At 43.8% G+C, this 13,046-nt stretch overlaps 2 protein-coding genes across 7 annotated transcripts in view; one reads left to right on the top strand and one right to left on the bottom strand.

The window, feature by feature from the left end:
- Positions 1–2,222: 2,222 nt before the first annotated feature.
- Positions 2,223–7,762, top strand: LOC108629034 (putative fatty acyl-CoA reductase CG5065). Its single transcript, XM_018031384.2, has 8 exons — positions 2,223–2,552; positions 3,125–3,415; positions 4,467–4,783; positions 5,150–5,397; positions 5,790–5,973; positions 6,134–6,319; positions 6,397–6,657; positions 6,722–7,762. Exons 2-8 carry the CDS (start codon positions 3,173–3,175, stop codon positions 6,798–6,800), a joined length of 1,518 nt encoding a protein of 505 aa, XP_017886873.1. The 5' UTR covers positions 2,223–2,552; positions 3,125–3,172; the 3' UTR covers positions 6,801–7,762.
- Positions 7,763–7,971: 209 nt separating this feature from the next.
- Btk29A (tyrosine-protein kinase Btk29A) overlaps positions 7,972–13,046 on the bottom strand; it is a 105,750-nt gene continuing 100,675 nt past the window's right edge. For all 6 annotated transcript variants that reach the window (XM_018031382.2, XM_026816897.1, XM_026816901.1 and 3 more), the window contains 10 exons: positions 12,408–12,469; positions 12,215–12,298; positions 10,744–10,808; positions 10,580–10,645; positions 10,382–10,510; positions 10,111–10,304; positions 9,862–10,033; positions 9,481–9,768; positions 9,158–9,410; positions 7,972–9,071 (listed from right to left, as the gene is read on the bottom strand). In XM_018031382.2, the coding sequence (XP_017886871.1) occupies positions 8,970–9,071; positions 9,158–9,410; positions 9,481–9,768; positions 9,862–10,033; positions 10,111–10,304; positions 10,382–10,510; positions 10,580–10,645; positions 10,744–10,808; positions 12,215–12,298; positions 12,408–12,469 (1,415 nt within the window). In that variant the 3' untranslated portion in view covers positions 7,972–8,969. The remainder of the gene's footprint in view (positions 9,072–9,157; positions 9,411–9,480; positions 9,769–9,861; positions 10,034–10,110; positions 10,305–10,381; positions 10,511–10,579; positions 10,646–10,743; positions 10,809–12,214; positions 12,299–12,407; positions 12,470–13,046) is intronic.

Here is a 13,046-nt window from a genome sequence, read left to right as displayed (position 1 = left end):
ATATAATATAATACAGTTCACGATGTGAAAATTTTATGAACCGTCGACTCTTGATCGTATAAATTTTTTTCCATTTTGGATCCTGCGATGCATACGTCATGTTAAATGCAGTCGATTATTATTGGAAGCCGTTTTGGAAGTCGTGGTTGCACGAGATTCAACGTCCGTAATGCGTGTCCCATTTCTCTGCTTTCGATTTCATCTTAATGGATGCGTTACGTGAATTCGCGAGTTCCGGCTTCCGTGGGGGCATGAAATTTCGGCAAACCGGTTCTCAATGCGAAAATTCCTGGCTCGACGAAACGAGGAAAAACGGTGGTTCTCGAGAGAGGAGAAGAGAAGGAAGAGGGAGAGTTTCGATTATACAACGCGAAAACGTGCAGCGGCGTCGTCGTTCCGCGGTAACACGGAAGAACTTTCTTCGACGCCGTTCACGCGGTGCCAGTTATACTTCCATCAACCCATTAAGTCTCAAGTGAAATAAGTCGAGTCTTACTACCAGTCAATAAAAACTATCACATATAATAACTCGTTCAAGCTGTTTCCATTGAAAAACAAGACGTTCCAGATCGTAATCAAGTCATAGTATACCACAGAAAAAATATTCTCGATTATATTTAGTCAAGGATAGTGAAATGAAAATGCCCAAGTCTGTTTTTATCTATTCAATTTTATTTAATATTAAACGGAGAGGTGAATAATTAACAATCGAATGGATAGACTTTGAGACTGGATCTACCAAGGGTGGTTAAAATAACTCGTTTCGCATTTCTTACAATCATTATTCATTTTCAGTGCATTCTGTTTTCTAAAATTTTGTATGACATATCCAAAATGTATGCAAAGAACTAGTTTTGTAAAACAGAGTTCTGTAAACAGTTCTTTTTCGTCTTCTTTATAGTTATTATATTATTGATGTTATTATCATTGTCAGTTTATGGTTCAGTTTTCACTCATAAAAATTGCTGTCTTTTCTTGAATAACTTATTAATTTGAGAAACAAGTTATCCTGGTCCCTCCGGCGGAAGTTGGTATACGTCAATCGTTGGTAGTTCTAGTGTTGAAAGAGAGTAAACGAATGTTTGACGGGGAACTTTTTCAATTTTCAATTCTCGCAAATGATAAATGAACAAGATCCGAAGAAATTTATCTTTGTAAAAGAAGAGAAATCTAGAAGACGAGAGAAGTGCATCATTTAACGAGACGTCACTTTCAAACGCGAAAGGCGACTTCTTTCTTATCGCCCCGAGTGTACGTTTGAAAAAAGCATTAAAAGGTAAAACGAGAGAATTAAGTGTCAGAGAGTACAGTTTATTCCGTGATAAAGATTGAAAATCTGCAGCAATTTGCACACAATTAAGGGAAAGAAATTGGGATTAGTTTCTAAAATCACTGAGATCTGGATAAGACGACAGTTAAATCTGTAGAACGGAAACCTGTTTCAGCGTTTTTACGTATTCATTTAAAAAGCAAATAGATCATTCGTGTCATATCAATGTAGCTATTACGTTTTCATTTGGTTAATTTATTACTGATCCGTGTCGATGAAAATTTTTTACACAGACTGCGCATCTGTGTAAAATAGAACAATTATGATTTCATTATGCAGAACAACTTTTTTGTTTCATTCGAATGAAACATTCAAGACGTTCAACGACGATCCACGTGTCTTTATTATACGCGGCCGTCGTAACATATTATGCAGATTCGATTTTTGTATAAATCCATGAAATCCGAAGTTTACTTTTATACAGTTGAAATCAGAAGGCTCGTCGCCGACTGTTCCTCGTCTTTCTCTACACCTTGTACGTCTGAATTTAACGCCCTCGGCACTTTGCGAACACTCCTTCGATCAACCCCTAAAAGCCACCCCGTGTATGTAGTGCCATCTGGGTGGTGAATCTACTACTAGATCGGCGTGTTCGACCTTATAGAAATAGCAGATCGGCTCGAGTTGAATTAAATTGTTCAAACGCTGGGGTGTTAAGGTCACCAGCTCGCGTTCGCTTCGATAGAAGTAGACAGTGATTACGGTCTCGTAAAAATGTCACATCTGACTCTCGATTTTGACGAAACTTCATTTCGTCATGGTTCGTCACAGAACTTCTCGAACTATCCCGACCCTGACCTCGCGTTCGGGGCTCGACAGTAGCCGCCTTGCATTCGAGGAAGTACATTTAGGACGGTACCGTCCGTGACTCGTAGTGCGCATGGGTAAAAAATTTCACGACGTGCCCATACCGCTGGCATGTACTGTTACTGACGCACGCACATACGTACGAACACGAAGCCAGTCTCGCCCCTTCCGTCGTCCGGGAACGTTTTGGAATCGCGTGCGGTACGGAAATTCGACCGGGAAAAATTTCGGACGGAGACGACGAAACGACCGGTGAACGAGGTGAAAGAGAACAGCTATGTCGTGGGAAACGGTCCGAGGGGGTTGAGGATCGCGGACGGGGCGATGTCGTTCTGGCAACAAACTCCGATGGTTACGCGTCGTAAAAGTATCCACGGCGATCGGAGACCACCTCGACCATTTTTCAGGATTCCTGGTTCGTTCGCTCGATGGCTGGCCTTTTTCCTACAATAAATCTAAACGAATCGGTACTAAAATTCCGTTCGATCAGACACCAGACCAGTCCGGTGTACCCACTCGACTCTTACCCTTCCGCTTTCACTCTCGAGTCCGACGAATCGCGTGCAGCCTCGGCAGTGTCAAACGCGCGTACTTGAACGTACGCTGCTCTTCGTCGTGAGGAACGAGCTAACTAAGTAGCTATTATTGTCTGTATATGCAATTTATCTGTATCCACGAGATGAGACCCTCATCTTTCGAACCGATTTCAGAAAAATCAAAAAACATTTGTTCCTTCCGAAACGAGAAAATCGATGACCGAACGAAACGATTTAATAAAAATAGACCGTTCAACACTAGATTGCCGAATGATTTTTGTTGCCGAAATTTTAGTTTAAACAAACGTTATTCAAAACAAGATACACTTTCCACAGATTTACTTCTATTTCTTTTGCATGATACTTGAACTTGAACTCTCGAACAATCAGTCGAATTGACTCGCTCCAGCAATCTAGTGTCAACGAAGAAACATTGTTTCCTTGTTTTCAGTAGTCCGTGATAGATCTAGAAACCAAAGGAACTTGAGTCTCCTGAAGAATGGACGTGAACGCGCGAGTCGATTCGTTGTTCGGAAACGAGACCAACAATAATGGAAGTTCCATCGAGGCGTTCTTCGCCGAGTCGGTGATCCTGTTGACCGGGGCGACCGGTTTCCTAGGGAAAGCTATTCTGGAAAAGCTGCTACGCTCGTGTCCACGTTTGGACACTATTTTTATACTGGTCCGTCCAAAGCGAAACAAAACGGTTGACCAACGACATAAGGAACTCTTAGGAAACACGGTGAGTGACCGATCGTCAGACGGTGGATCTTCATGCAAAATAACACGTACGCGATACTCACCTTGCGTCACGCTCACGACTCGCGTCAGCCGAATAACGGCACCACATCTCGCTTTGCATCGATCGTATCGACGTCACTTTTTATATCCTGCTTATTGTCTGGGGGACATTCAGCGTCGATGAAAACGCGGAAATCCCGAAAAAAGGCGCTAATGCGACTGGAAATTCAAAGGTCCTCGTATCGTCGAACGTTCCACGAATCTTTGTGTTGACTAGATGATACGCGATATCGAATGAGGAATGATGTTGACGATCAATCGAACGGAATGCAACTGTTGCGGCATGCAGACAGTCGATCATCGTGAAAGTTCCGGTGCATCATAGCCGCGTGTCTTTGCCAGTTACGTCGTCGAGCAAATAATCGTTACGATACCGTTCGATGATCATCTTCTCGGAAGTATTGACGCGAATGCAGACATTTTCAGAAACGCGATCGCAGCTCACGGAGCCGTCGTTACAAACATTTTCTGATCACGAACCACACGTGTAATCTCAGTTTCTGATCGGTTTGCCAGCACGTGACGCTTAACATTACAACTACCGACGATCGATGTATACCTATTTCCACCGGACGGGTCAAAATTACTTGCTTTTCAAATTAATAAGTCATTTAAGCGGAGACATAGCAAATTTTACGCTTTTATGAATGAAAGTATGAAAGTATGAAAGTTGAATAATAAAGCTGACATATAATTTTCAAAATGATTACGCTTTTAATCTGCGTTCCACGGGGGTGAAAATGACTCATCTCGGTACACGGAGGTACGCTGCATAAAATAAGTATAATAATTGTATATCAAAAAGACAAAAAAGAAAGAAAACTGTTTTCCAGAATTGATTATTTGCATAGTTTAGAAAAAGTCATAAAAAATTTTAGAACGATTATAAGAAACGCCAAAGAGTACGATCGTCGCTCGCGATTAAAATTATTGTCGAGCAGCCTTATGAATCTGCCTATCGTCGTTCAACTTCTGTGTCGTTCTCTCCTCAGATTTTCGACAAAATCAGAACGAACGATCCCGCGCTCCTGAACAAGGTCTGTCCCGTGAAGGGTGACGTGACCCTGCCGAATTTAGGTCTCTCGCCGGAGGATCGGCACGTGTTGGAACAACGAGTGAACATAGTGTTTCACAGCGCGGCGACGGTCAAGTTCGACGAACCGTTGAAGGTAGCCGTGAATTTGAACGCGAAGGGCACAGAACGTCTCTTGGAGTTGTGCGGAAATATGAAGAATCTGGTCAGCATCGTTCACATTAGCACGGCTTACAGTAACGCGAATCGAGATTACGTCGAGGAATCGATTTACACGTAAGAAACAACCGTCACGTTCTTTCCACCCATTTTATCCCATCGATCGATTTTTCGTAACGGGCTTTATTTTATTTTACTTTCCTCCGTTCGTTTCGTTGCGTGCAACCAAGTAACAGCTTTTTTTGAAAAGTTCAAACTACGTTCTACGTACGATACGTAAACGGAGAACGGTCGTCGAGTCGACACAACTAAACGACCCTACGACCGAATGATCAATCAGAGATTCACCGGACACGGGTTCACGGGTTTTATTTCACGTCGGTAGCTTTGCCATTCTCTCGTTAGATCGAATTGGCCGTCATCCTTGACTCGGATACAGGCGACTATAGTAAGTATGTACAGTCATTATTAATGATATCGCAGCACAAAGGTGAAACCCTCTACGGTGATCGATATGTGCGAGAGCTTGGACGAGGCGACGTTGAACAGTATCGAAAAGAAGATTTTGGAGAACCATCCGAACACGTACACGTTCACCAAAAATTTGGCCGAACAGATAGTGTTGTCTAAGGCGAATAACATGCCGATCGCGTTGGTACGACCGAGCATAATCTGTGCGGCGGTGAAAGAACCGTTTCCTGGTTGGGTGGACAACATTACCGGAATTACAGGTATTAGCTCCGGTGCGTCGCGCAGAGGCGATCGATATTTGCAATTTTATAATAGGGAAGCACGCGTCGAATTCATGAACGTCCAATTACACGTGGCGCGCGACGGCAAAATCCTCTTTAAATGCTGATCTCGATCGTTCGTTCGCGTTTCATCGAAACTGTTTAGTCGACGCTTGACTTAAGTCAGATGCGATCAGACGAATCTTCCACGTGTTCGTATTCGCACCTGGTACAGAAACCCGTTTAAATCCCTTAGGTCAGCGAAGAATTAAAAGTGGTGCATCGATCCTTTTCACGGTTTACTCGGTATATTTATAATTGCAAATATCTCGTGACTGGAACACGTTGAATATGCATAGTTGTTCGTTTTAAAATACGCCCTACGTTTCTAGGTACCATGATGGAGATCGGGAGGGGTGTCGTCAGAACGGTGCACTGTAACACCGGTTTGAAGCTGAACGTCGTGCCCATCGATTACGTGGTCGACACGATAATATGCGCCTCGTGGCACATCACCATGCAACAAACTGATTCTATTAAAATTTACAACTGTACGAGTAACGCGAAAGATTTTAGGTAATGCTCCGACGTATCATTGCATTTTATCATTGAACCGAGACTGCGAGTCCATGTTTATAGAGACATCGACTCTGCAGAAACTATAAAAATATATGAAACGTCGAGAGTCTACGAATATACTTTGACGGACTGTGCGTAAGCTGTTCAATTTTCCCAGATGGGGAATGCTGTACAACTTGATTAAGAAGAATGCAATAGAATCGCCGTCGCGATACATGGTATGGTACCCGGGTTGCGCGCTCATAGCGAACAAATTTATGCACAACTTCTTGTCGATCACGTTGCACATAGTTCCAGCGTTCATCGGCGACTTTTTCTTAAGGCTCGTAGGTAATAAACCCAAGTGAGTACCCGACGGTTCCTCACGCGATCTACCGCCTCTGAGAACGTTCGACCTTTTCACGATTCTACGCGTTTCAGACTGTTGAAATACGTGAAACGTTTCGAGCGCGCGCTACAGGTAGGAAATTTCTTCACCACGCACGAATGGAACTTCCAGGACGAAAATATGAACGATCTCAGAAAGAAAATGAACGGGCTACAAGATCACAACAGTTTCAACGTCGACATGCAGGATCTAGATTGGGACGTATACTTTCGCGATTACATGTTAGGAATTAAGAAGTACATTTTGAAAGAGAACTCTGAGACGGCGGACGTGGCTCGAAATCGGGTGTTGATGTACGTGTATAAAACGAGATTCGTGGAAAATCCGGTGATTTTATAAAATCCTCATTTATTTCAGGCTGTATTGGGCCCATCGACTGACCCAAATATCCAGTATAATAATCGTACTGATGATGATATTGCGCGTCGGTCATTGAGCAGAAAGATCGATGCCGACCTGTGGATTTGAACGTGAGCGAAAACGAAATGGGTAGTGGTTTACAAAGGTAATCATCGGTGGTTGGACCTCGCTCTTTTCGATCATTCCGTTTTAGCAACGAATCGACTATATTTTGCCATACCTCGCCTATCGGCTCTACGTATATAGTAGGTGTGTATCATTAAATACGACGTGTCGTCTGCCCGTGAATCGTTCGGGAGCGAATACAAATTTCTTCGAGTCATGGGAGTGTCAAGTTCCTCGGTACGACGTGAAAGTACGAGGTAGAAGAGTGGTTTACTTGTTTATGCATGTTACACACCGGAGAAAGGGTAACGTTCTATTCGACGTTACGTGCGAGACTTTCCTACCGCTTATATAATATATTTTACAACGAGCTACAGAAGGAACGTCGGGTGTCGATACCATACCAAGTACAATGTCCTTTCGATGATAATGTAACGTAATAGTTCCTAACAGTGGTGGAAATAATGTGTGAACACAATGTTCTTTTTCGTATAGAATTCAAATAACGAAACAGCACATTGCGATCATTACAGTACGACTTGGAGATTGTGAAAGGTTGTTACAGGACGAATCCTCTGCTCAAGAAACGAGGAAAGAACGCTTTTCAACACATCTGCTGCCATAATTCACATCTGTATAGTACACATTGAACTCCGTCGTCGCTTGATCATACATGTCTAAATAGACATCTCTAAACAGTGTCCAATAACTTTGTGTAAACATGAAAAATGTATATGTACGGAAATCAAAACACATATACAATATTTGTTACATTACTCGACAATATGTACAATTCCTAAATGGCAGATCTATTAAACGAGTAATAATGGTTAAGAAATAAATGTATTTTCAAATAAAGTTGTTGGAACTGCATAGTTCTAATTTTCTGATGCATAATTTTCGAAATAAAAATAAATGTAATTACTTACCAGACGCGGGAGACATTTGATTTTTCCGACCATACCCGAGACTCAGATGTCGCACATAGCGAGAGCCGAGACGCGTAATTTTGAATTTTCGCGCGGTGGTCATGAGCCTCTGTGCCAACGTGGACGCTTCTCTCTTTGCCAGGTAAGAATTCGTAACAATTCTATTATCAAGCGATACCATCTAAAAATGTCAATGTCCGTCGAGACGAGAGGTTCGTTACTTTTGTTTATTCTATTTTATTAAATCGTCATAGTATATAATACACGAGTGAGACATTCATTTATTAAATTCACTTATCAAGCAGAAATAATGTTTCTTGTTCGTGGAAGTACGTTTAATGTTCTCGTTAAAAAGTTCGATAACAAAAGGACAGTATATGTTTCTACGGAGAAATCACAACTTACTATATCCTGTTTAAAGGATAATCAATAAATACTACTGTTCTATCTGTAAATGCATTCGTATCGTTGCATGCGAACAAGATACTCTGAAACTTATGATGGTCGGGGATGGGCCGATGTGACGGGGCAGGCAAGGTCGTAGAATCTAATGTCCGAGAAACACATAATGATATCACGTACTCGGATCGTTTTCGTTCGATCGGAATAAAACAACGTCTAAAATACCTATGGTGAAGGTTTCACGAGGACCTCGGGAAAATAGGAGCGGGTGGAAGGACCAGAAGTTTCAGTGCAGGCGCGCGTCAGTATCGTTTCTTCCTTTCTCCCTTTGTTCCTGTTTCTCGTATCCCTTCCGTCGTCTCGCATAAGCTGCATCAATACAAACTTTGAAATCGACACACATACTTTCGGAACACAGACGCACGATCGTTTCATTTGCCTTTTGTGGCTCGCATCGCCTTGCAAATTTCGACGATCCACGGGTGGCCGTAGGAACTGCAAATGTCACAGACGTTCGACGAGCTCGATGACGATGGTTGACTAGGTTGGTGGCCGGGTGTACTCGGTGATGATGATCCTTCTTTCTTTAGTTTACACGTGGACGATGAGAGATGTAGAAAGTCGACCGAGGGCGGCAGAGATGCGGGCGCACGTGATTTACGCGATGACGGTAATGTTGCTGAGTTGTACGACGACGACGAGTTGGACGATGGTAGTATCGAGGGCGATCGCTCGAGCGACGGTGACTTCGCCGCCTGTATCGACCGACTCGAAGGCGATGATAGGCGCATACACCGTAGAAGGTTGAGTCAATCATTGAGCAGACCTTGAGACACGCTGATCAGCTGTTCCTTCAGAACGCGGAACGATGGTCGCACCTCGGGGCAGTGGGCCCAGCATTTTCGCATTACCTGCGGATATTAACAATCGATTGCGATTCGTACGATCGGTCGAACGTTTCGAACGTTCAGAGACACCGTCGGTTTTCATAACGAACCTCGTAAACTTCCTTGAAGCAGGCCTTGGGTCTCTCCAAAATGATCCCTCGTTGTACTCTTTCCACGACTTCGGTGTTCTTTAGGCGTCCATAAGGCATCTTTCCACACGTAAAAACTTCCCACATGAGTACACCGTAGGCCCACACGTCTGATTTAGAGCTGAAGCGCGTGTAGTTCAACACTTCCGGTGGCGCCCATTTGATCGGGAACTTGGTGCCTCCGCTACTGGTATATTGGTCGTCCAGTACGTACCTGGAAGCGACGTTTAAAATGGCAGACACGTTACGGTGTGTGAATGTTTAAATCGGGAAAAAATCCTTACCTCGCCAATCCAAAGTCCGCGACTTTCACTACATTTTCCGAGCCCACCAAACAATTGCGCGCGGCGAGATCTCTGTGTATGTAGTTGTGCCTTTCCAAATAAGCCATTCCCTTGCATACTTGTATGCACATGTCGAGGAGAAGACCGACGTTCGATCCTAACGTTGCTTCGTGACGACGGAGGTAGTTGAGCAGAGATCCATGTCGCATATACTCGGTGACGATATAAATTGGTCTGTCTTTGCTGCAAACGCCGTACAGTTGGACCAAATTCTGATGCTGAAGTTTCCTAAATGGGACGATCCAACGATTATCGTTCCGTTCTCCGCAAACGTGGCCGAACTTATTTCGAACGAGGAAACAGATTCAATCATCGACTCACGTCATCACTTTAGCTTCCTCTATGAAATCGTCCTCAGACATCGTGCCTTCCTTCATCATTTTCACAGCGACGTCTATGGAACCGCGCCACTTTCCTCTACGTACCACGCCGAACTGTCCGGAACCGAGTTCTTCCAATAAATGCAGTTCGGCCGGGTCAATTTCCCATTTGTCTGCGAATCAAAAAGTAATTAAGGCATTCCGGAAAGAATTTCTCTCGAGTGAAAGAGCTCCTTTAAAAATTACGAACCATGGCTGAGGCCTGCGGTCGGTGGCACGGGTCGATCGCAAGGACTGGTCTTCAATCGGCTGGCTAAGCCACCGCTGTTATGCCTGTGATAGTTGACCAAATCGGGTATCGAGCCGCAGCAATGCTTCTCTGACAAGTAAAACTCTCCCCTGGTATTTTGCTTGATGTGATAATGTTTCACGTGAGGATGCGGGCTGTAATTGGATCGATACGATTTTATCGACTCTCATCGTTTGAGTTGGATCAAAACGCTGGATCGCATAATACGTACACTTTAGTGTAAAGGGAAAGCGTGTAGAGTCCTTTGGTAGATGAATTACGAACGACGAAGCACCCTTCCTTGTCCTCTTGTTTGAGCAATGATTCCGCACGTTGTCTGGACATGTCACCCACGTACCACCTGACACGATCATAAAAATTGAAAAAATTGAAAAATTTTTTACGGTTTCCGTTGTTTGTGCGTACTCACTCGTATTTTTGAAGACCCAGAAGCTCCTTCTCTTTTACGTAGTTGCTGGGAATGTAACCGATCGATCTGAAAAGTGATCAGAACGATTTTTCACTTGAATTGTTCTGATTGAAACTCGCGATTACGTCGTGACAAGAGTGAATTTATGATCACGTTACACATACCCGTGCTCGTCTTTCACCTTCCACCAATGTTCCTGAGAATCGTCCAGCACCTCGTACTCTGCGCCCTAGAAAATCAATGCAAATAAAATTGATCGTCGAATGGCCGTTCTCGCAATTTTGTCAATTAATTTCCGACGAACGGTTCGAAAGACTCTGCGAAAAGGTCTGTTTAAATCTTTCGTAGATCTTAAACTCGTGTCTTGCCTTGGTGCGAGCACACAAGTGTCCACCGTCGAACTATGAGAGGAGAAGAAATCCGAAACTGTTTTCCGTGTCTCTGTGAAACAATTTCACGAAAACCACGGCACCCGTCGAGTTTCGGGGAGCTTTCAGCTTCGCTCGACAAGCTTCCAAAGGGCCTTTTGCGCTCCAGCCAAAAATCGAGTGACGCCAGTTCAATCGCGGACCGCAATTTCGATGTTTCGGCTAACCGTATCCTTCCAATCGCTGTTCTCCTATTCTCTGTTTTGGCTCTCGATTTTCTGTGTACCAGAATCGAGTCAACGTCTGTAGAGGTACAGAGATGTTGGTCAGCTCGATCGATCAGGCCACGAGTCGTTGTATGTATGAAATTTTTCATTAAAATTCAGTTTCTACGTAAAAATCGGAGGGACTCGTAGATCGAGAAAAATCGTGAAACGCCTCACACGTTGATTCGCGTCTGATGAAGCGGCGTGGTAAACGTCGATTTCGAGTGTCGATGGAATCCGGAGGTGGTTTCGCCGCATATCAGAGGATAATCGGCGTCCACGGAATTCGAACGATGCGGGTGCTTACGTCGTTGATAATATGATCGACGGGAGACATTGTCGGAACCGTTAAACCGCAGGAATCAGTCACGCGAAAGCTCGATCATGATTCGGGAGATCCCGATGCTCGTTTCGAACCTTTCGGCGAGATCGCCGAACGTCATCACAGATCAAAACGATCTCACGGTCGTTCCAAGGATTCGGAAAGGAACACCTTTGCGAAATTATCTTTATTAATTGAAAGGCTGGCGAAAGGAAGCTCGTCGAGTAAGCTTCGAAGCTGTATGTCTCGGAATTCAATTCTGTAGCAGGCATTGATTTATATCGGTGTTACGTGGTTTAATTCGATGAGGAATTGCATGGCGCGATTGAATCCAGGTTGATATACCGCGACACAGTTAGGCTCGTAATTCAGTATAGATCTTTGCTCTGATGCAATACGATACGGTTTCAATTGACTTGTTTCTGAAGCACGATACGACTTTTGCAATTGTAGGATTAAAAACGAGAGATAGTTTGGGATCTCCTCTAAGCGAACGAATAATATATTTTTCGCGCGAGTGTGATTTCTTTGAGTGAGCTTCTAGATATACGAGGCGAGTCAACGAGGACGATCGTTTAAAATGTATCGATCGGAAGACGTTCGACGGTGATCATTGAACAAATACGTTTTCGCGGTTTAGCTCTCGTCGAGTCGTCTCGCGTGAAACAGTTTCCCTTACCTTTTCGAGGGACAAGTCGCCACCCTCGATCGCTCGAAAAGGGTACAGAGCCACCACGACCTTCGTTCTCATCATTATCTTGTCCTGTAACAGGACGTCGTTTATTTATGCGTTAGAAAATAGTTTATTAGAACCAGTTAGCGTTCGATCGGTGAGCAGGTCTCGATACGAGAGAGAAATCGCTTCGACGTACCTTAGTTTTGGAAGACGGGGTCCCAGGTGTGCCTCCTGGCATTATTGGCGTCGAGGGGGTCCCTGCGACAGAGAGAGACAAAAACGTCTTCTTAATCATCGTTCGAATCGATTGTCCGACGCCAAAGTCGGAATTATTCAGGGATCGAAGAATGTTCATAGAATTTTCAATTCGAAAGTAGACGTCCCTATTTTTTTTTATCGCGGTCGCCGGTAGTTTTCCACCGAGACGAAGCTGCTTCTCAGGGTTTAATCATTGAACGTGGCGCACCGCGAGAAGGAGAAATCTCGTAACTAACATCTTAATGCGCTTACGTTGCTTGCGATGTTTTAATGAATACTAATGAACTGTAAAATTTTTCTGCCGGAGAGAGAAAAGTTTGAGCCGCGGCACAAATTTTTAAACGTGAATAATTGGTCCCATTCGGCCGATCTACAGTTTCTGAACAAAAAAAGCAACGATACTATTCTCCTTTGATTCACGATCGCCCCTGCCGCTAACGGTGTCCGCCGTTTTCGATCGGTTCAATTAAGGATGTATAGGCTACACATACTTAAACAATGCTGGTATGTTGAATTTGTTATTATACATTCCTATTACTATTAAAAAGCTAAAATTATAGTGATTTCAAATTTTTCA

This window comes from Ceratina calcarata, unplaced genomic scaffold (genome assembly GCF_001652005.2).
Source record: "Ceratina calcarata isolate Rehan_Ccalc_2016 unplaced genomic scaffold, ASM165200v1 scaffold551.2, whole genome shotgun sequence".
NCBI classification, from domain to species: domain Eukaryota; kingdom Metazoa; phylum Arthropoda; class Insecta; order Hymenoptera; family Apidae; genus Ceratina; species Ceratina calcarata.
Note: the sequence above shows the minus strand (reverse complement) of the source record. Positions and strands in the feature narration are given on the sequence as shown.